This window comes from Poromitra crassiceps (assembly GCF_964638095.1).
Source record: "Poromitra crassiceps genome assembly, chromosome: 6".
Taxonomy (NCBI): Eukaryota; Metazoa; Chordata; class Actinopteri; order Beryciformes; family Melamphaidae; genus Poromitra; species Poromitra crassiceps.
Window position 1 is genome coordinate 25,448,142 of NC_139627.1, and position 22,089 is coordinate 25,470,230.

The 22,089-nt window shown below is 43.6% G+C and overlaps 1 protein-coding gene across 1 annotated transcript; it reads left to right on the forward strand.

The window, feature by feature from the left end:
• The first annotated feature begins 92 nt into the window (after positions 1-92).
• On the forward strand, positions 93-22,058 carry LOC310778156 (cyclin-Y-like protein 1). The gene is made up of 10 exons (XM_083638511.1): positions 93-1,021; positions 4,625-4,699; positions 7,670-7,713; positions 9,888-9,988; positions 11,724-11,759; positions 11,893-11,944; positions 14,490-14,609; positions 18,183-18,349; positions 18,717-18,879; positions 19,878-22,058. Exons 1-10 carry the CDS (start codon positions 859-861, stop codon positions 19,992-19,994), a joined length of 1,038 nt encoding a protein of 345 aa, XP_083494637.1. The 5' UTR covers positions 93-858; the 3' UTR covers positions 19,995-22,058.
• The last annotated feature ends 31 nt before the right edge of the window (positions 22,059-22,089 follow it).

Genomic DNA, 22,089 nt, shown 5'->3' on the forward strand with positions numbered 1-22,089 from the left:
AGAGGCGCTATGCCACTTTTTAAGGTGGACCGGAAAATTCCAATCGGAAGCTGCGAATCGGATACCAACTTCAGCGGGGACAGAATGGTCATGGTACTTCCCTACTGGCCGGTGGGGTGGAAGCACTGACTGGACGGCCCGGTCCTGGGCACCAGAGTTGGGTCTGAGATGAAGCTGGGCAGTGGACAGGACCTGGAACTCTATTAACCTGTCCGGAGACTTTTCTGCTGCTCATCTTGGATGTTTATCCGTCAACCAGGTCGCTGCACTGTGTGGAGGCCGCATAAGCCTCGGGCTGGATTTGGCGTCAGACCGAGACGACTGAAGGAGCACAGCTGTATAATACGGAAAGTCTTGGGACGTAGCGTTAGAATTAGTTGGTTGTAAGTAGTAACGCATTTATTTTCTTGTTGCGTTAATGCTGTTCAAATAACGGCAACAGAGGACTTCACGTTAATGTGCAAAAAAAAAGTTCAGGAGATCAGCTAGCGTTAGCTAGCTTGCTAAAATGCTAGCCAGCGATCCAGCAACAGCAGACAGGGGTGTGTTGATGAATGAATGAATGAATTGGCGTAATTTGGCGACCATCTGTTTGTTATTTTTACTCCAAGCACACAGCGAGTATTTTAGCTACCACCAGCCAGCTCTGTCTGCACTGCTGCTGGCTGACAGAAGCGAGCGGGCCCACACATGGACAGGAACGCGACTCCAAGGAGCTGGTGGCCAGACAGAAGATAACCGTTAGTGTTGTGCTAATACCGACGAACCCGTAGCTAATGTTCGTGTTGTTGTGGGCAGCTACCTTTAGCTAGCTGCAGATCTTGGCCCTGCTCTGGACTTGGCTGAAACTGGTTTGGGATGGGGAACACGGTGTCATGCTGCGTCTCTCCCGAGGGGAGCCCCAAGCTGCCGAGCAGGCCGGCGGCGGAGCGGCTGGACGACCTCCAGGTCAGCACCGACGTGAGTGACGACAACACCGGGCCCTACCTCCAGCACATCAGCGACAGAGAGGTCCCTGACGGTAAGCTGTCTCACACAGTAAAGACGGTCATATCCCTAAAGGGTTAGCGGGTCCCCAGCACATAGATTCATTGTTAAAATGCACCACAATTGCATTACAAGAAGTTAACACAGTTGGAGAATGTAGAAGAATGACTGCTTTGGTCATATATTTTCCTGTTATCTCTGTACTTACAATACAGGTAGGTAATCATGGGATTCTGGACAAAAGCAAATCTGACAATGAAAATATTCTCAGATTTGAGTCTGAGAGACAAAGTCTCATCAAATGGGGCGTCCATGGCTCGAATGTGGATGCAATTAGGGCCCTTGACATGAAAACGTTTGAGAATCTCTGGTGTTGTGGGTGGCCTAATCAACTGGCAGCCCACGGGCAACATTTGACCCTGAAGTTACCCTCAGGGGGCTCTTTTACGGTAGTAAGAGCCCTCTTCCCATGGACCATGCGATTTTCGTTAGACAATCTGTGTTGGGCATTAAACTCACCTTATTTCTGCACTTTGAAGTCACAGGTAGGGTCAGATGGGGCAAACTAATTATATCGGAAGCCTAGTTGCGGGAAGTGAGCGGTGGTGGTCTGTCTAGTTTCTCTGTGTTTTGATCCCCTGTGGTGTTCAAGGCCAGCATGGCTTAACGCCTATTTAACTATGTACATCTCATGTAAATTCAACGTAAATGAATGAACACTTCTCCACTCATGTACATATTGTATATATTTACTCGATTTGATTGCACATGCAACTTTGTGATTGTCTTTAGTTATCTTTCCTACTTCTTATCTCTTTATATTGATTTATATATTCTCTTTATATTGATGTATATTGATGCATACAAGACAAATTCCTCGTATGTAACTTGCATACTGTGGCAATAAAAGTGATTCTGATTGATTCACTGTTAGGTCATTCACAGCTTGACTTAACCCCCCCCCCCTCCACACACACACACACACACACACACACACACACACACACACACACACACAGAGTCACTTGCTTGAGGATTACAACACTACACAACAACTTCATTATCTACCCACAGCCAGAGAAGGCACACACAGCACACCCTGTGGCTATTGCCACACTGCCAGGCATGCTGCTTAACAGCCCAATGCCACCATTGATGCACTCAATAAGGACATTCCTGGCATTCCTGGAGATCAGATGGGTCCTGAATCATACTGACCTCAGTTTACATGGCGCCACACCATTAAATATGAAATTACATGAGAATAACTCCCCTCATGTTCATTAATGTGCATTGTCCCAAATAAATAAAAAATAAATTAAAATCAGTGGGGTCAGTGTATTTGAACAGCCCCAGTTTTATAGCACTGAACATGAGTGAAATAACTTTTATTTAGTTTTCTACTGTTCCTTGTTTCTCTAAAAACATTCAGGGAAGCAACTTTCTCTTCTAAAATTCCAAATATACTCATGCTTGGCATTAAGACCAGCTAGATTCAATTAACCCTAGGCCTAAAAAAAAAAAAGTTTGGTTCCTGTTGGTTGTCAACAATGGGTCGGTAGGGATTTTTTTTTTTTTTCCCCCAGGGATAGATAGGAAATATATATATATTTTTTATTTTTCTTAAAATTACAGCAGCGATGGATACGCAACTTTCGGCAGGGGCAAATGAGTAAGTTGCTGAGCCGTCGAGGGCACAGGTTCTAGCTCTGCCGTGCACTTCAGTGCTAAATACCTGAATTGAAATAAAGCCATGACCCCACTGACGAGCGAACCAAGCTGCTGAGTGGGGGTTGACACCACATCACTGGCGATATCCGTCCATTTGTCAGCTCTGTCCACTTTGCCTGCTGCTGATACGAATATACAAGGGCACTGTTTAACTTCCTGAAGCATGTTTTCAAATGATTTTAACCCCAATCTCACAGTTTTGGTTGGCACGCTAGTAGGGGTGTCACGATACACTAATTTCACGATACGATACGATACACGATATTGAGTTCACGATAACGATACGATATGATATTTTAACAATATGTATGTCCTGTAAAATGCATCACAGCGGAGCATTTTGCCAGAGGATGAAATGGGAGCTGTCCATGTGTTAAACGCATAGCGAAGGTAAACACTGCCCATCTGCTTATATTAACAACATTATAATGATATAAAGTGGGTTGATAATCGGCAAAGCCATCCTTGAATGGTTTTGGTTATTTGGTCTTGGCTTTAACGTGTTTGGTTCAATTTTGGTCCTGGATTTTCGAAACACCACTTGGCCCCGTTGTGGAAAAGTGCTCAATGAAAGAAAGAAGAGACAGGGAGAATTCCTGGACTGTAGGTTTGGTGCCAAATCCTATTTTGGTCCAGTCACTGAGTTCAGATGGGCTGGTTAGCTGTCACACACACACACACACACACACACACACTCATGCACGGCACACACACACACACACACACACACACACACACACACACACACACACACACACACACACACACACACACACACACAAATAGTGAGTTCAGATGGGCTGGTTAGCTGTCAGAACTGTGGCATGGAGAGACCCCCAGGAATCTCCCTACTATCACTGCTATCCTGACCAATTGAACTATACAGTAACTACCCCCCCCTGGCACCACCCCCACCCCCCCTACTGCAATCTGGGTGGCTAAAGTGAAAAAGCAGCGCTTGCCCCTCCCTCATTACCACCACTGAGGTGCCCTTGAGCAAGGCCCTTAAGCCCTCATTCACACAGGACGCCGAACGTAAGCAGAACTGAAGCTTGAAGCAGGCACAAGCTGAACGTACGCCTTACTGTTCACACAAGACGCCTTCTCTTTCTCTCTCTTCCTCTCAGCGATTACTCTCGCTCCTTGAACCCGCCCACAACAACCCCCATTGACTTCATGCCTCACGGCTTAAGCGTCAAGCTTGGAAATCCGTGTCAGTCCTGAGTGACCTCTTCGGCGTGGCGTGAGTGTGGCATGTGTGCGGGTGGTGTGAACGGCTTCGCCTGTTAACAAGGACGCCGAAATGAAACTTGTGGGTACAGCGTAGGTACAGCGTAGGTTGAGCGTTGCTTCGGCGTACTGTGTGAATGGGGGCTAACCCCAACCGCTCCAGTGGAGCTGCTCAGTGGCCAGCAGATCAGACTGTGGTTGTACTGGTCAGCTGCCAGGTGGGAATGTTTGTCTGAATGTGAATAGGGCGCTCCTGAAAAAGAGAGAGAGCATTGCTCTTAGTGAGACTCCCTCTATATAAGTAAGGTAAAAAAAAAAAAAAAGCTCTCTGTTATGTAAAATAAACATTGTTGATGTTTATTACAATCTTTATTTGATGTAATAGTCAGTTGTTGACTACATACAGATGTTGATACTATTAGGCTAAGGCTACTCACTAAATCATAACGCAAGTTACCGGTAGATGTTATAATGTTCTGGACCTTTGAGGACATTTTCTCTAACTGGACGACCTTGGATTTGAATTGAGTAGCCCTGCTGTGGCTATCCGAAATGCTGTATCAGCTACAGCCTAATGACTTCCTGCTTTCTCATTTGGCCTCATCACTAAGCTTGTGTTGTCTTGATTGTCATGATCACATCATTTTGATACTTGTGTGTGGCTTTCTTGTCTCAGAGCTGGCTTTGGAGCATAACCCGTCGGACCATGCGCGAGCGAGCACCATCTTCCTTAGCAAGTCCCAGACAGACGGTGAGCAATCCTAACATGACATGCATACACACACACACACACACACACACACACACACACACGCACACACACACCCCTGAGACAGTGATTCACAGAGGTATTATCTTTAGTCTTTTTCCTATCATCTTCTGAACCATGAACACACATAGCTGACACACATGACTTGTAGTTTTGTGTGTTTGTGTGATGTTTTGACAAATGACTGTTGACAGTGTTTACCCTACCATTCTACAACGGTGCCCCCGCCAGGCCAGAAAAAAATAGAAAAAATAATAATAATAATTTTGTTTTTGTTTTGTTTTTTTGTAGTTTTTCCCCCTGAATTTTTTCCGTGCTCTCCCCAAAATTTAAATAAACCTTTATGGCATATTACAGTACAACAATACTGGTGTTGACAAAACATGTCAACGTGTGTCGTTGCCTGGGAAACCCACATCCCATAATACAACTGTTCGCATCGCATCCCATGACAGTATGATGATACCTGGGATCAGCGTTGCCAGACGTACGATAATTATCGTATTTGTACGATGATCAATAATCCCAAAATCCCCCAAATGTACGATAATTTCATCATTTTGTGACACTCAGTCGAATCCTACGTCTATCACTCTATCTGTTTATAGATCTCTTCACACAACGTCTTTGCAGCCAATAAGTGCTTGAACGTGAGGCACGTGATGTGAACCTGAGTCATGATTGGTTGGGAGGGAGAAGGAAATAGAACCCGGCACGGCCGCGCACAACCTGAAAACCATAAACACAGTAGGTGCGCGTCATATAGCAGAATGCGGGAAGAGTCTTGGAAACAATCAAATAAAACATAAAGAAAACGAGTGGTGACGACAGGGGAGAGCCGGGAGGGGAGCCGCCTGGACAGCCAGAAAGTAAGCACAGAAAAACAAATGTACCCTGACTGAATGGGAAAGTGATGCTTTATTCACTGGCTGGCTCAAAGCTGTTGCAGGGTGTGACTCTAAAGCTTTTTGTCATTGTTGCAACGCAGGCTGAGATCACACTGTTGAAAAATCATGTCAAGTCCCAAAAGTAGCCTGTGTCAGCCGCAGTACACCCCGACATAGGCGCGCCAAAGGCGCGCTAGGGGGGGTGCGTACGATAATTTCACTCCAAAAATGATAATTTTGACCCTCTGGTACGATAATTCAACATTTGCCATCTGGCAACACTGCCTGGGATGCCATTGCCAACATAAATGCGAACAGGTTAGCTAAAAGTTTAGCATCGCCAGCGAGGGCCCCCCCAAGGGAAACACTGGTTGACACAATGAACGGCTTCATTCTGTACCACAGCTCAATCATATTTGTAGTATTTGTTTTGTTTCCCTGTTTTAAATTGGAAACCAGCAGGGCTGCAACTATTTCCATTGGCGACTAATCGGTTGATTGTTTTCTCGATTAATTGTTCAGTTGTTTGATCTATAAACTGTCAGAAAATGGTGAAAAATTTTCAATGTTTCCCAAAACCCAAGATGGCGTCCTAAGACATTGTTTGGAGCTGCGGGACATGCACGCGCTGCTATTTTTCTCTTATATCCATGCATCCAATCCACCGCAGAATCCCGTCCATCAGTTGTGTCGTGGATGCGGATATTTTCTGTTGACAAAGTTTGAATGATTTGAGCAGCCGTAAACGACCCAAACCCAGGCATTTTTAGAGAGCTTGTGATAGTGCTTCTTTTTGGACAATATCATTTAAAGGTCCTAAAGATGTTTTTGACTTGTGAAGGAGGCCAGTGAATTTTTAAGAGTTTTTCTGCCACTGTGGCTCGTGGACAAAATTGCCCCCCCCCCCCCCCCCCCCCCACTCAACCCTCCCACTTTCCTCTATGCAAAACCCAAAGACAGATTTTCTACATAAGTACTCTTTGGTTTAACCTGGTTTGATAGTAGACAGGATAGTTGCACCACATTTTGTGGATTGGTAAACGTATTATTTAGTTAAATTATAACATGACGGGCTGTGCGGAATGTCATTCCCCCCCACATTAGACGCTTCTATTGATGTTTTCAATGTCTGCCATAACTACATCATCATAAGAAAAAAAAATGTTTTTGAACGGCCTCAATTTGAATGAAGTAATTGGTTCATTGGTAGGGATGTGTACCAGAACCCGGTATTAAATGGGCCCGCGGCTAAATTATTAAAGACCGTAGTATATTCATAGCGTTTCTTATTGTCATTTATTTTGTATGTTTTGATGTCATTTATATCACGCTGCAGCCTCTCTCTGTCAGGCTGCTCCTCCAGATAACATTATACATACACACGCACGCAGATGTTGGCAAATGTTATTAATAATAATAATAACTTATTATGTCCCTTTACAAATAAATAAATTAAAATGAAAAAACATAGGATAATGGCACATTTGCGTTCAGGTTGGCCAAGTCGGTGCTATTTTGTTTAGCTAGCAAAAGTTAACTAGCTTCCAGTAAACTGCCTTAACGCTATCCCCAGAGCTCCTCCTTTTTTATTTTTTGAGGCACTGCGCTATGTAGCCAGATTGGGCGGTTTTCACATGACAGTGTTCACATGACAGTGATCACTGCGTTTGTTCCACCTCCTACCACAGAATTTTCTGCCGTTATGCCATTCCTCCAAGTTTTTTCATTTCATTATTTCAGACAGAATTGGTTGGTTTTCCAGCAGCTATCTGAAGTCAATTTTGTGCTTTCACGTGTATTATTTTGTAGCAAAAGAGATTTCGTTATTGCAACAGTTTGTGAAAACCATGCCCCCGATCATTTCATTCAAAACATTTAATGTGGTACAAATGCAGGGATTTGTTGAAAGTCCTTCTGTCCTTGGGATTGGTGATTTTGCCAAACATTTATGGCAGGTTCCTGGTTTGGCCCATTGGTTCTGACTGTTACTTAATGTAATGGAAGTACTGTGTGACCCTGCTGTTGCTCTTAGCTGTTTTTCTTGAACATTTCTCTTCCTTTTCAGTACAAGACAAGAGGAAAAGCAACCACATAAACCATGTCAGTCATGTAAGTGTTAAAATCTAATGGTTATTAATGAAAAACCCTGATGTCATGCCACACTCATATAATGTATACTAATGTTCTGTAATGTGGGTTTAGACTAGGGTTTGACCAATATGGGCTTTTGAATATAATTTTTTATTCAGTTTTGAATTGTACAAATAGACTAAAAACAATCCGAAGAACCCAATATGCACACACACACACACACACACACACACACACACACACACACACACACACACCTACCTACCTGCGGGGGGGTGGGGTGGGGGGCGGTACACCAGATGGAGTAAAATAGGAAAAGACAAACAAACAAAAACTAACAAGAACCCTCTATATATGAATATAATCAGTCAAGTCCAGGAATGTCAAAAGGGGACCCCATTTATGTTGACATTTTAAATTCAAGAATCGCAGTTTATCAATATGTATAAGTGAAAACCAGCTCATGTAGCCAGTATGGGCTTATGAAGGCAGATCAAAATATCAGTATGGGCTTATGAAGGCAGATCAAAATATCAGTATGGGCTTCCCAAGACAACCAGTTTAGTATTGACCAGCATCATTTATGTAATCAATCAAACTGCATTGTACCCCTCATTGGAGCTGGATGACAATGACTGGCCCATCCAATATGGGCCTGATAAGCTTGTTTAGACATCAGAGCGATGTGCTCTGATCATAGCCTGCTAAACTATCCTGATCATGTGATCTCACATTCTGTTGGACTCTATTCACCTTATTCACCACGCCCACTTTTTCTCTCTTCCGCGTTACACGCAATTGTATTTGTTCTTCCGGTTCAGAGCTAGTTGGCGGCCAATTTCAAAACAAAACGTCACTATAATAATGAATGAAGTTTGGCAACATTCAGAATTAAGCTACACTGCAGCCAACTTCAGTTACATGTTCATAGCGTTACTGCTGCGAGGAGCCGATGGCTGTACCCGGTCGGCATTTAACGTTAGTTACAAAAGCACGTTGACAGTGTTTTCTCACTGCCACTTTCTCAGTAGCCTACAGTAGGGTTTGACAGATAGTCCGCCCGGTGTCAGCACAGCCAGCGCTCCCAGTCCTCGCTGCTCGTTAAATATTTCCAAATAGGTGTTGTTCTGATAAACTGGTCACATGTATGTTACGTTTTCACCCGAAAAATATTAAAACTTTACTTTTTTGTGTGCTTGAAAACAGCTTTTTGGCAAGTCTAAAAATGACTACGGTAGGCGTAATCTACTTCCGTGTCTAAAACCGGAAAGACGATTACAAAATGACGTCATCCAGAAGCGTCCTTGTATGGGCAAAGAATAAGGTGAATATCAGCCTGATCTCACATCAGAGCTCATTGGCTTCTTTGACTGGACAGATGCAGTGCGACCAAGTCCGTATTTTTCGTCCGAAATTGTTGCACGTTTAAAAATAAATACAACCTCATGTTGTGTCAATTACGTTCACACATTGACTTGGAAACCTTTGTCTGTCATTAAAGTTTTCGGAACAGGTTTGATTTTCTGTGTCTTTCGTATCCGTCAAAAGCCTTTTGCGAGCTGTTTGACGTGTCTGTGTTTTTGGGGGAAAGAGGCCGAGGGGCAGGGCTCCAGCTCCCTTGGTCTGAGCGGAGGCAGCCATCGAGACGCTGGTGCTCGCTCCACCTCACTGGCCCCTCTCTGCTCCCTCACCTGGGGAGAGGTGCTGCGGCATGCGGCCATGGCGCACGCCGCAGCACCACAGCCAGCTTGGCATGGTGAAGGCGAGTACGGAGCCCCTGTCCCTGACCTCGACCTGCTGGCTGCCGTCTGCCTTCTCCATTCACATCACCGCTGCTGCCTGTTACCCTATGTTGTAATGTGGATATAGGAGAGGAGGACTCCAGCACGACTATTTGTATCATATTGCGAATATAATATTGCCAAATATAATAATAAAGCAACAGTGTGCAAGGTTTCTGTGCGTAATGATTTTTATCGGATGATGGATTCAAAAAATGCATATGAAAAAAATGACTGTGTGCGCAAAGACTATAAGCCTGGTTCCCCATCCCATGTCAGTGGCAGAACACAGTTTTCTTTTCATATCCTTTCTATGGCAATACCTGCTGTCCACAGCACTGACCAAGACACATTGTTTTCACTGGGCGGGCGGTGCAGCTTGTTTGACTGTGTGGTTGTGATGCCTTCAAGGTGTCTCCTGGTCCGCTGTCCAAGAAGTACAGCTCCTGTTCCACCATCTTCATAGATGACAGCACCATCAGCCAGCCCAACCTCAAAAGCACAATCAAATGGTGGGTGGATTTGGCACGCACACACACACTCACTCTCTCGCTCTCTCTCTTGCTCACACACACACACACACACAGTGTCCCCCACACACACGGAGGGACATTCTTACCTCCCCGTCGGCCCATCACTGATATGAACATTTTGGACGATACCGATAACATTGATGTTATATGATCTGTATAAAAACAAGTTTCTATGATAATCAAATTTTGTCCATACTGAAAAACACATGTAAACCATTTGGAAAAGCCCATAAATCATAGATTTACGGCATTGTTTCCTCTCGATAAGAACATCTCTCTCTTGGAAGAGTAACCTTTGGCTAAAAGAGATCCTAATAAAAACTCAAACTATTTGGCCGATCGCGATAACCAATATTAACATTGCTGTTATTTTTCTCATCGGACCAATACAATATATAAAAAAATTACGAACTTCAGAATCAGCTTTATTGGCCAAGTATGTGCACATGCAAGGAAATTGGCTTTGCTTAACTTAAAGTCGAACTGAACCCGTTCGTCACGTGCGTCGCGTCGAGGTGCGACCCCTGACAACCAGCAGGCTCTCAAGCGTGTGCCTTTATTGCTGCTGTAAATACGATATTCCTGGAATGCGCGTTTTAACGAGCCAGTTACATTTCTTTGCATTCTTAGACATTACCGTTTTTGGTTTTTGTTCATGTTTCATACAATTGGCCAACTTAGTAGTTAGTTTATGGGATAGGAATTCTGCCAGATGACAGGCACTAGGTGCCATTTTCTCTTTCTTTTGGAAGAGAAAATTATCCTGAAATGAAGATTTGATTGACATCTGCCATGTCGTGATATGATTGGTTGAAATGGGGTAGAAATTTGATAGTACTAGGTGACGTCAGCAAACTGTAGATTACTGTTATCAATGAAATCTTGACAAATTAACTTTTGATGTGAAAAAGTGTGAAAAACTAAAGAAATTAGATTTTTGTGATTTTTGTTGCATACATTATTAAATAGGTGCACTGCATACCCAGGTATTTGAACTAAAAGAAAATAAGTCTTTTTTGGGTTCAGCTCGACTTTAACTCTCAATTTACTCTCACACAAAAGGAAAATGTATGCTCAGGCTAAAACAAACAAGAATAACAAACAAAGGATAATTAAACCTTTACATTAACTACTATAATACAACACAATAAGTGTATGAAAAAGCATCTATTTTGAATACGTGTATATGAAAGGAATGTAATATTGGCCGGTACCGATATTATTGCCGATAATATCGTGCATCCCTACCCATGATCAGGCCTTCATCGTGCTTTGCGCTCCAAAAGTCACTAATTTGAGATGGCAGTTCATTACTGCTGCTATAGTGTTATAGAATATCTACACATACATATAAACATATATTTACCAGTATATCATCATTGCATGGTACGGCTAATCCTACTCCCTAATGACAATAACATTCCTAAAGCATCTGTGACTTTAGATGTTCTTTAAACTAATTTAGGACAGTAGTAATGTTTTCTTGACATCTTATTTGTGAATCTGCATAATCACATTTTTAGGATTATTCCAGTGTGTCTGAACCAGCGGATCCTTGCTTAAAATTCTACCCATAGACTGTAGCAACATAAATGCTTTGTGACATCTCTAACTACACGCACAATGCTGTTCCCTATTGCTTGTGATTGAAGCTATATTGAAGTAACTGATGAATTGACATTCTGTCTTCCCTCCTTTTCCTCTCTGCCTCCAGTGTCACGTTAGCAATATACTACCACGTTAAAAACAGGTACGCCTTTCATTTGCTCTGTCTTTGTTATGGCATATGTGTTGTGTTGTTATTATGATGCATACAGTAGTTCGTAGTCCATTTGGATGCCTCTAAACAAGTATCTTGACAAGTTGTATTGTGTCTCCGTCAGGGACTCTGACAGGTCGATGGACATCTTCGATGAGAAGTTGCACCCCTTATCGGTGAGTGATTAGATCAGACTTTTCACAGATTCAGTGAAAGAGCATTCAGTCTAGTGTTTCAATAGCCCTAAGGGGGTGGGTCTCAAACTGTTTTGGCTTCAGTACCCCCTTTCTCTGATTTCTGAATCTAAGTACGCCCTTTACACGACTACAACATTTTGCTTAGAAAACTGCAAGAGAAAACTATACCATATGATGCAATGAATGAATGATCACCCACCTTTTGAATTACTAAATAAGAAATGGAGTGAAAGAGTTGCAATTAGTGCCTCCTCAGCAGATTTATTTATTTAGACATTTTTATTTCCCCTCCATTTTCTCCCCATTTGTGCTTGGCCAATTTCCCCCTGCTGCCCCAGTTGCTGCTCCACCCTCTGCCGATCTGGGGAGAGCCGTAGACTAGCACCATACTTCCTCCGACACGTGCACAGTTGCCAGCTGCTTCTTTTCACCTGACAGAGGGGAGCTTCACCGGCAGGACGTAGCGGAGGATCATGCTATTCCCACCAGTTCCCTTCCGTCCCGAACAGGGACCCCGAGCACATTCATTTTAACGTTTCATTTATTCTCATGATTTATTCTTAGGTTTTTCCATTTTCCCCTTTCTCTCAAGTACCCCCTGTAGTACCTACACTTAAGGGGTACTACTACTCGTACCCCAATTTTGGAACTACTCCTGGCATTTGACACAGTTTAGTGTAAAGCTGCATGTAGTCTGGCAGTAGCCAGCCATAGATAAATATCTATGTCTGGGGCACAACTCTTGACAAGTGGTTAAAGGGATAGTTCAGTTTGTTTGAAGTGGGGTCCTATCAGCTAGTTCGATACACTAACTGAAGTAGGTACAGTGGTCTGTACGCTGGGCGCAGCGTGTAACGAGACCCGGTACTCAGAGCAGCAGCCAAACCAGCTTTTTCTCTGTAAGTACGTGGGGTCAAGAACTAAAACGTAATTTAGCCACCTAAAACAAAGCCCACCTAAACAAATCGATATCTGTGTACATGCACACTCTATTTTGACAATTTTCAGCGCTTTACTTTTCCGCCAAACAGCAGTTTCATTCGGCACTGCTTTTTCTCCCAACCGTACAACTACCGTATTCCTCCGCTAAAAGCCTGCACGGAGCCGCAGCGCTGGATTACTCCGCAGATCAGCTGTTATTTTGGGTTATTTTATTTCTCCCGGTTTGTTAGTGAAGACACAACAAATACAATACACGAACGAAAATATGAGTGATTTTGATAGCGAGGATGATATGCCATTCACCTTGGTGACAAGAGGATACAATTATGAACCAGAGAGAGTATTATACAGAAGAGGAACTTTTGCAGAGAGTGAACAGGCAGAAAGAGAGATGCGAGGAACTGCCTGCTGCCTAATTGCCAGAGTGTCCTGCAGACCTTTTTCACCATTCCCAGGATAAATTGGGGAAAACATCCCAGACCAGAGAGGCCAGGTGACTTGTTGTCTCTAAAGTAAGTCAGTGTTTTGTCTCTCTTCTAAGCCTTCCTGTTTTGTAAACCGCGGCTCTGTGCTCTGTGCTGGCTTTTAGCGGAGGAATACGGTAGTTGTACGGTTGGGAGAAAAAGCAGTGCCGAATGAAACTGCTGTTTGGCGGAAAAGTAAAGCACTGACAATTGTCAAAATAGAGCGTGCATGTACACAGATATCGATTTGTTTAGGTGGGTGTTGTTTTAGGTGGCTAAATTACGTTTTAGTTCTTGACCCCACGTACTTACAGAGAAAAAGCTGCTGCTCTGAGTACCGGGTCTCGTTACACGCTGCGCCCAGCATACAGACCACTGTACCTACTTCAGTTAGTGTATCGAACTAGCTGATAGGACCCCACTTCAAACAAACCGAACTATCCCTTTAAAGACTGCCCCCTGAGACCAAAACAAAATGTGTGACAGGCATATGAATTGTCCAACCACGGACCTCCTTATTTGCGTGACGCAACTTGTGGGGCGGTACTTTTTGAGCGATGCACTAATGCACGCAGAGCGCCGGACTTCCGAAACAGCCCAGCCAATCAGATTTTACCGTAAGAATTCCAAAACTTGGAAATGCTGACTTGTGATTCAGACCCTCCGGCGCTGGAAGCGTGCTGACATAAGACATTGGGTCTGACCACATGAGACTAAGCTAGCCGATGCAGTGCCACAAACTGGCAGCTGATTAAGCGTTTTGTATTGGCTTCAGACACCAAAGCCATTTCTAAACATGCAGTGAATTCCTGAACATTCCCAGACGCTACCTGGTCGGCCTGCATGTTTAGAAACAATTATCCGCTATGAGCTCTCTTCCAAATAATCCAGCTACGTAACTACATCCATTCATGAAATTATTAAATAGCACAGGGACATGAATCGTTTGTAAGTGTAATTTAACCACCCGCCCGCTCATGGCATGTTCCCAGAAAATGAGCTGGGAGCTGCTAAACTACAGCCGCTCTGCCAGCGATGCGGAGCTTGTACTAGAGGCTGAGGTGGAAATGTTCCGTGCTCGTACATCACTGTATGTGTGTGTGTGTGTTTGCCCCTAGAGAGAGCCAGTACCAGAGGACTACTCGCGTACAGACCCAGAACACAAACTGATCTACCGCTTCGTCAGAACACTGTTCAGTGCCGCACAGCTCACCGCAGAGTGTGCCATCGTCACGCTGGTGAGTGTGTGTGTGTGTGTTGTTATGCTGTGATGCACACACTTGTGACTAGGGCTAGACTAAATTATTATTATTAGTTTAATAGAGGTTCAATGGAGTGCCAATTCTGGTTCAGTGACTTTTATACCCTGGCAATCATAACATTCTGTTGTATCGTATCTATCATTCCTTCTCGGTCCAACACTACTTGTGAGCATACTTGTGCCTATAATGTTTTGTATATTATTATCATTATTATTATTAACACGTTCACTGCCATTGACGAGTTATCTCGGCTTACAGAATCCAACCGTTCACTGCCAAAGACGAGTTATCTCGGCTTAAAAAAAAAAAAAAAAATTTGACGGTGGGACGTTGATCTAACCCTTTTACGTCTCCTACACCAGAATTGGAGGTATTGAATGTGTATAATCTATTTTACCGACCCACTGAGTGGCGACATGTCTCTCCACAGTAGAAAGAGGCGACCCAAAACTGGAGGGAAAAGCGCGAGGAAGCCGTTCTCATACTGTAAAATTGATGGCGAAAACGCTTTCACTTTCGCGCTGATGCACAGCGGTGGCAACGGTGGGGGGTTCCAAGAATAGATTGGATGCACACTTTGAAACACGCAGCATAAATATGACCAGAATCGCAAAAGCTTCATCAAAGCTCTCAACCAAAACTCCACGAAACGAGCGAGTCCACCCAGACTCAGTAGCAGCAGCAACTTCGTTGTGACACGCCCGCTGCAGAGCCTGGGAGGCAGGAGGAGAACACACACGGAGGGAGGAGTTGGAAGCAGAGGGGGGTTTCCTGCTGTTATGGAGGAAATTACTGTTCAAAACTATTGTTTAGATGTCTGACGTCTTACTGATGCCAAAAATGAATGGTTAAAGTGACTGTTCTATCGAATTTCACAAAAAGCCGTTTATCTCTGAATAATTTTTCTGACGCTGAAACCATGCTGTATTCAACTGCTAATGCTTACATAACTACTAACTCTACAAACTAACTCTTTTAGACAGAGAAAGCACACATTCTATTAGTTCTTTTGAGATATTGTGTGTTCACAAAATCTTAGCAGAAAAGAATCCTCGGGTCTTGAAAGATGAGCCAGAATCCTCAAAAAAACCCTCTGGCAGAACCTACCTACAGTAAAAAAAAAAACGTCTGGCAGTGAATGTGTTAATCTAGATAGGCTATTGAAAAGTTAAGAGTAAAGGATTTATTATTTATTGTTCCAGGGTTCGGGAACCATGGCATGGTCATGGAAAACCTGGAAAAGTCAATGAATTCGTAAATTCCTTGAAACTTTTGAAAAAGTCATGGAATTTGTTGTGTGTAATGAAATAAATTGTTAGAGTAATCCTCCATGGATAACCTTCCATGTAATGTAGACTAACATAATGGAAAATGTATTTTATGTAGCTGTTGATGTAACATAGCTCTAACGTGTCGTGTGTTGATACGTGAAAAAGTTGTTTACAATCATGCACGATTCATGTTCAGGTGGCACAGCGTTATCAGCAGTCTGCACCTCGGTCATATTGGATGTTAGTGCATTATTTATTTTTTATATTTTAATGTAAAATTCACGTTTTTTTCAATAGCTACCGTGTCTGCTGCAGTGACACCAAATCAATACTAGAATTTGTTACTACAGTAGACTAATAGGACACACCTGTTTACTGTATATTGGATTTTAGTGCTTTAAAGTCACTGAAAGTGTATTACGGATCCTTGAAAAATCATGGAAAAGTTTTTAAATGTTATCTATGAAAATGTGTGGGAAGCCTGTGTGGTCTTCTTACTAGAGCCCTGCACGGGCCTCAAATCTAGGGCCTAGCCCGGCCCGGGCCCTACCTGTTCAGGCCCTAGCCCGAGCCCAATGTGAGCCCTATGGCTTTTCAGAATTTCGGGCCCAAGCCCGGCCCCTGCCCTGGCCCTACCCCTCCTCCCCCTTAACCTTATGTTTGATCAATTTTGGATAGCCGTAAGCCTATCAAATCAGCACTACACAAAAAAACTACATTAAAACACTTTGAACACCACAATGTGTCAGTTCAAAAGCAAAACAAAACAAAAAACAGGCAGCCCGGCCCTAGCTAGTGATGGGAAAGTAGGCCCTGCCCGGCCCTAGGGGCCTCCTCTGGCTCGGGCCAGAATGCAGGGGCTGTACTTCTTACACTAACTGGTCAGCAGAGGGCAGTAAACTCATACAAACTAGCTGCCACTAATAAGACAGGTGACACATTTAGAGTAGTGTCAGAGAGTCAGAGTCACAGGGATGAGAGATGATTGACTGAGATCAGAGTTGGTGGATAGGGACTGGACGCAGGCATGGGGCTAATGGCTGCATGTTGGGCAGCTCCTATCACAGCCAAATACAGTCAGGTTTTGGAATATCAGTGTCTTCATCTTCCCATGCAAAATGTATGGGGTGGCAAATCAGAGACTTTTACATAATAAGCTCTTATATTAGGTTTGATCCCCCACAACAAAGTGTCATTGAGCAAGACACTGAACTCTGCCCGGGGGGGGGGGGGGGGGGGGGGGGGGCATCTTGTTGTCCCTGTGATCTGGATAAGGAAGTTAAATACTCTGGAATGCCATTTCACGCAGTCTTTAAATCTGGACTTACCCCCCCAGATTTCCTGCAAAACGGCACTCCACTCGATCCGAAAACCCCGCAGGCAAGATGGCCGCCCACACTCCCCTCCTTAGCTGGCAGAATTCCTCCCCCATAAACTAACATATCTTGGCCAATAAGTATGTAACATACAAAATAAAACAACCTGTAATATCTTAATTTTATGTAGAATGCAGAGGACATGTAACTGTGTAGTTAAACTTGCATTCCAGGAATATTGTGCTCTAAAGATAACGTTAGTGGCTCGAGACTGTTTCGTCCTGAAACCCACACGCTTTGCGGTGGTGGTTTTAGCGTAACCTATGTGGGATTCGAGGCGTAACCTATGTGGGTTTTGGCGTAACCTATGTGGGATTCGAAATAACGCAGCCGAGATAGAAAACGTTATGAATATAGCCACGTTATAAACAACAAACTAACGCTGGTGATCCGTATGGAAACAGTGTTACTCGAAATGGTTAAAAGTTATATCAATTTGGTCATTCAGTGGCATTTTACTGCCATATAACATAACTAACTAGCGGCTAATATTAGCCACAGTAGGCATTACCCAGGGATGCATTGGTCTTAAAGGGCTCGCACCGCATGAACTACAGTAATAATCAATGGGGAAAAAAATTATTTTTCACATGAGTGGGGTGCGTGCTAAACCCACCGTGACGTCACGATGTACCAAAAATCCCATTAATTTAAGGGCACAACAAAAGCAGTGTTCAACCCATAGAGGGAACTTATGCTGCTGAAAATGATACAAATGGTACAATGGTAACAGTTTGGTCTCAAATGTGGAAATTTTGACCAGAATTCTTCACACACCACCCCCAAAGTCATATATATTGGTTAAAAGCTGAAAAAAAGTGTTTTGGGGGTAAGTTACACTTTAAGGAATCTTCCTGCCCTTTGCCTTTAACCTTTAAACACTCTTTGCCTTGCACCCCAAGGTGTACCTGGAGCGCCTGCTGACATACGCCGAGCTGGATATCTGCCCGGGCAACTGGAAGCGCATCGTCCTGGGAGCCATTCTGTTAGCCTCCAAGGTCTGGGATGACCAGGCTGTGTGGAACGTCGACTACTGCCAGATCCTCAAAGACATCACTGTGGAGGACATGTGAGTGGGTTTGTTCAAACACACACACACACACACAGTAAAGATGGAGGCCATGTCTTCATTAGGATTTGCACTCGTAGAAGCGGTCCTCATTTATGAAGATTATATTGCTTAACACAGTTTGCTGCTATATAAACGTTTGTTAACCACAGACCTTATTTCAACCATTTAACCAAAATCCCCATACAAAAACCCCATTACCTTTTACACATAGGAATCAGAAGTGCTAACATCCAGGTTTTCCGGACTCATTCCTGTGGTACTCTATGGGTGACATCATGGAGACTATGTCCATATTTTTATACAGTGTATGGTATGGAAGCCTTGGCTATCTGGCATAACCATCATCTGTCTCCCCACCTTCCAGGAACGAGATGGAGCGCCACTTCCTGGAGCTCCTCCAGTTTAACATCAATGTGCCGGCCAGCGTCTACGCCAAGTACTACTTTGACCTGCGGCAACTGGCTGATGACAACAACCTCAGCTTCCCCCTGGAGCCTCTCAACAACCAGCGCGCCCAGAAACTAGAGGTATTAACATAGCCCACTCTTTTCTATCTTTGTTTTTTCCTGACCGGTCGGATTTGGCGCCACTTCAGTGTTAGTAAGAAAGTTGTCTGGAGTGAACATGGTGGCTAGCCTGGTAAACCAGCCGGTCACGTGAACTCACATTTCATTTCGTTCTTCGTTCCCGTCTGGCCTGAAGCCTTCACAACAGTCTTTGCAGTGGGTGGAAGTTGGATGGGTGTACTTGCCTTGACAGAGAACTCCTTCAGCCAATCAGCGTTGGATCCAGTCAAACCCAAATCCACTCGGGAGAATGGCAAAAAACATATTTTCTGCCCAGAAACTCTGCTGTTGCATACTCCTGTACTTGTTTAATTCTTGTTATTGAGTCTATTTCGTCAATAACTGCACTTTATGGCTGTTAGAAGAGACGAATGTTGACATTACTCGTCGAGGCGGACAGGCCACGAGGCGGCCATTACTGTTTTGCTAGCGACATTCTGATTGGCCGGTTACGATGTCAACCACGAGGTGGGTCGCTGATTGGCTCGTCCGCTTTGCAGTTTCTGCAGGCAGCTCTCCCAGAGTTGCGGCCAGACGGCCCCGCAGAACGAAATTAAATGTGAGTTCACGTGACCGGTTAGTTTACATTGTGGCTACTTTAAATGCTAATGTGAAAGGAAAAAGGCTGTTTATTTCATCATGGTCATGGAAACAAAGTTTTCCATGGATTAAATATGATGAATGAATTGTGAGTAAGGTGTATCCACCCGGCTCATGTTTAAAGGCACCAACAATAACCACAAACAACCTAAGGTGCAACAATGACCAATTTATCATTTGGATTTATTTTTTTTACAACGTCGTTCAATCATATCAATTTTATTCACAAATAATTTGTTCAGTGTTTTGATTATTACTTTTCAGTAATATTGTGTGTGTGTGTGTGTGTGTGTGTGTGTTTGCGCGTGTGTGTGTGTGTGCGTCCGCGCGTGTGTGTTTGTGTGCGTCCATCCATCCAGGCCATTTCCAGACTATGTGAGGACAAGTACAAGAACCTGAGTCGAACGGCCATGAGGCGATCCTTCAGTGTTGACAACCTGATTGGCATACGTTGCTCCAATGCCGTGCTGTCATAGGCCAGATCGCTCTAACCTATCTGATTTCCAAAGCCCAACCAATCGACAGCCAGTCTTGGACAAACCCGGCCACACCGCCTGGTCACCACAACCTACCAGTCAGGTTTTGGGCTTGTAATGCTATGGCCAATCCTTTGACTAGCTGAAACAATATTCTGCATTATAGCTATTGGAGCTGCATGATTTGAAAATGAAATTGCGATATCTAAATCAGTGGTTCTCAACTGGTCTAGCCTCAGGACCCACATTTTTCCTTAGTCATTAAGTCACGACCCAAATTTCTGAAATTGTTTGACCCACTCAAATTTATTTCTCTCTCACACACACACACACACACACACACACACACACACACACACACACACACACACACACACACACATACACACACACACACAGTGCAGTATTACACACCTTCATGCACTGTTAACATGACATAAAAATAAGTTCAACTAGGGCTAAAAACCCAATGAAATAAAAAGGCGGACTTATCTTGAATTACAGGCTGATTTTGAAATTGGTTGCATCGTGCACCTTTCTCAAATTGCAAACAAGCTCATGCTACAAGTTTAGAAGACGACATCATCACACTACGAGATATGATTCAGATTAACTCACGTGAGCATGGAGAGACAGCAGGCAGTCAGATGTTTACAGACATGGAGGCCAAACGGCTGCTTTGTTCGGTGGCTTGCCAAAGAAAAGTAAAGGCCGACCAGAGTGTGGATGAGGCAGAGAGACAGACAGGGAGAGAGAGAGAGAGAGACACACAGACGTATGTTCCGGAGGTGAGAATTTAAGTTCAGTTTTATCTAGTTGATCTCGTATTTGCATTTCGCCATGTTTGAATGTTTACAAATGCTCGAATGAGATGAATGTTACTGCACGCGCATTGCCTCATGATAGATTATGGTTTACCGCAGGGATTTTTTTGTATGCTTACCCAGAAATCGCCGCCATGCTGGTTTGTAGGGGGAAAAGTTAATGGGATTTTTGTATGGGGATTTCGGTTAAAAGCATGAAATAAGGTCTGTGGCTAACAAAAGTTTATGAAAAATTGAAGTTTGTGTTCAGCAAGATAATCTTCACAAATAAGGACCACTATTATGACTTTTGTCGTTTGCTGTTTCATAAACTTTGTTAACATTATTTCATGCATTTAACTGAAATCCCCTTACAGAAATCCCATTGCCTTTTCCCCTTACAAACCAGAAGTGCTACTTCTGGACTCACTCCTGCGGTACTCTTATTTCCTTACAAATAAAAGCGCAGCATCAGACATTTCCTAAACTTGTTTTTCCTGCACACCCAAAATGGCCCCGGGTCACGACCCACCAGTTGAGGACCACTGATTAAACCACTCAACTATTGTGTTGGCAAATCTTGCTTACTTTCAGAAGGCAATAAGTAGGAATGGCTGTACTGCAGGTAGTCACCGAGCTTGAGTTTACAGGATTGTCATAAGAATGTTTTTTTTTTTCATGCATTCCTAATAGGCAAAATTCACACTAAATGCAAAAAAAAAAACTTCCTTGTAAATGAAAGAGTTAATACCAAAAGTATTATAATACACTATTGATAGTGTAAATGAAACTTGTTTACTTTTAATACCAATCCCAGTGGTGTTGTTTACTATTTGTTATTAGTAAATCCATCTACACATTTGACATCGTCTCATACGACAAGCTACTGTACCACTGCTGCTAGTGGAATTGGAGTGCCAATCAGGGATCAAATTGACTTTTCAGATACACTTCAGGTGATCAAAAGAACCTAGCTGCAGATGTGAGATCAGCCCTGCTACAGAGAGACTTGATGGATATAGTGTTTGGTTAGACTGACATACTGTCGTTTGGGTCTATGGTCAAACTCCAGCCCCTGTCCTGCCAGCCCAGCCCAGCCCCACACCTGTCCCCTTCAGACCCAACTACATAGAGATTGAGGAGAACCCCCCCCCCCCCCCCCCCCCCCCTTTGCTTACTATGTAGGCTACTAGCTGTGAAATTTGTCTGTTTTTAAATTGAAAAACCATTTGCAGATGGAGTATTTTAAATAAACACTAATCGCGTAACAAAGCCATGTTGTGGTTATTGCG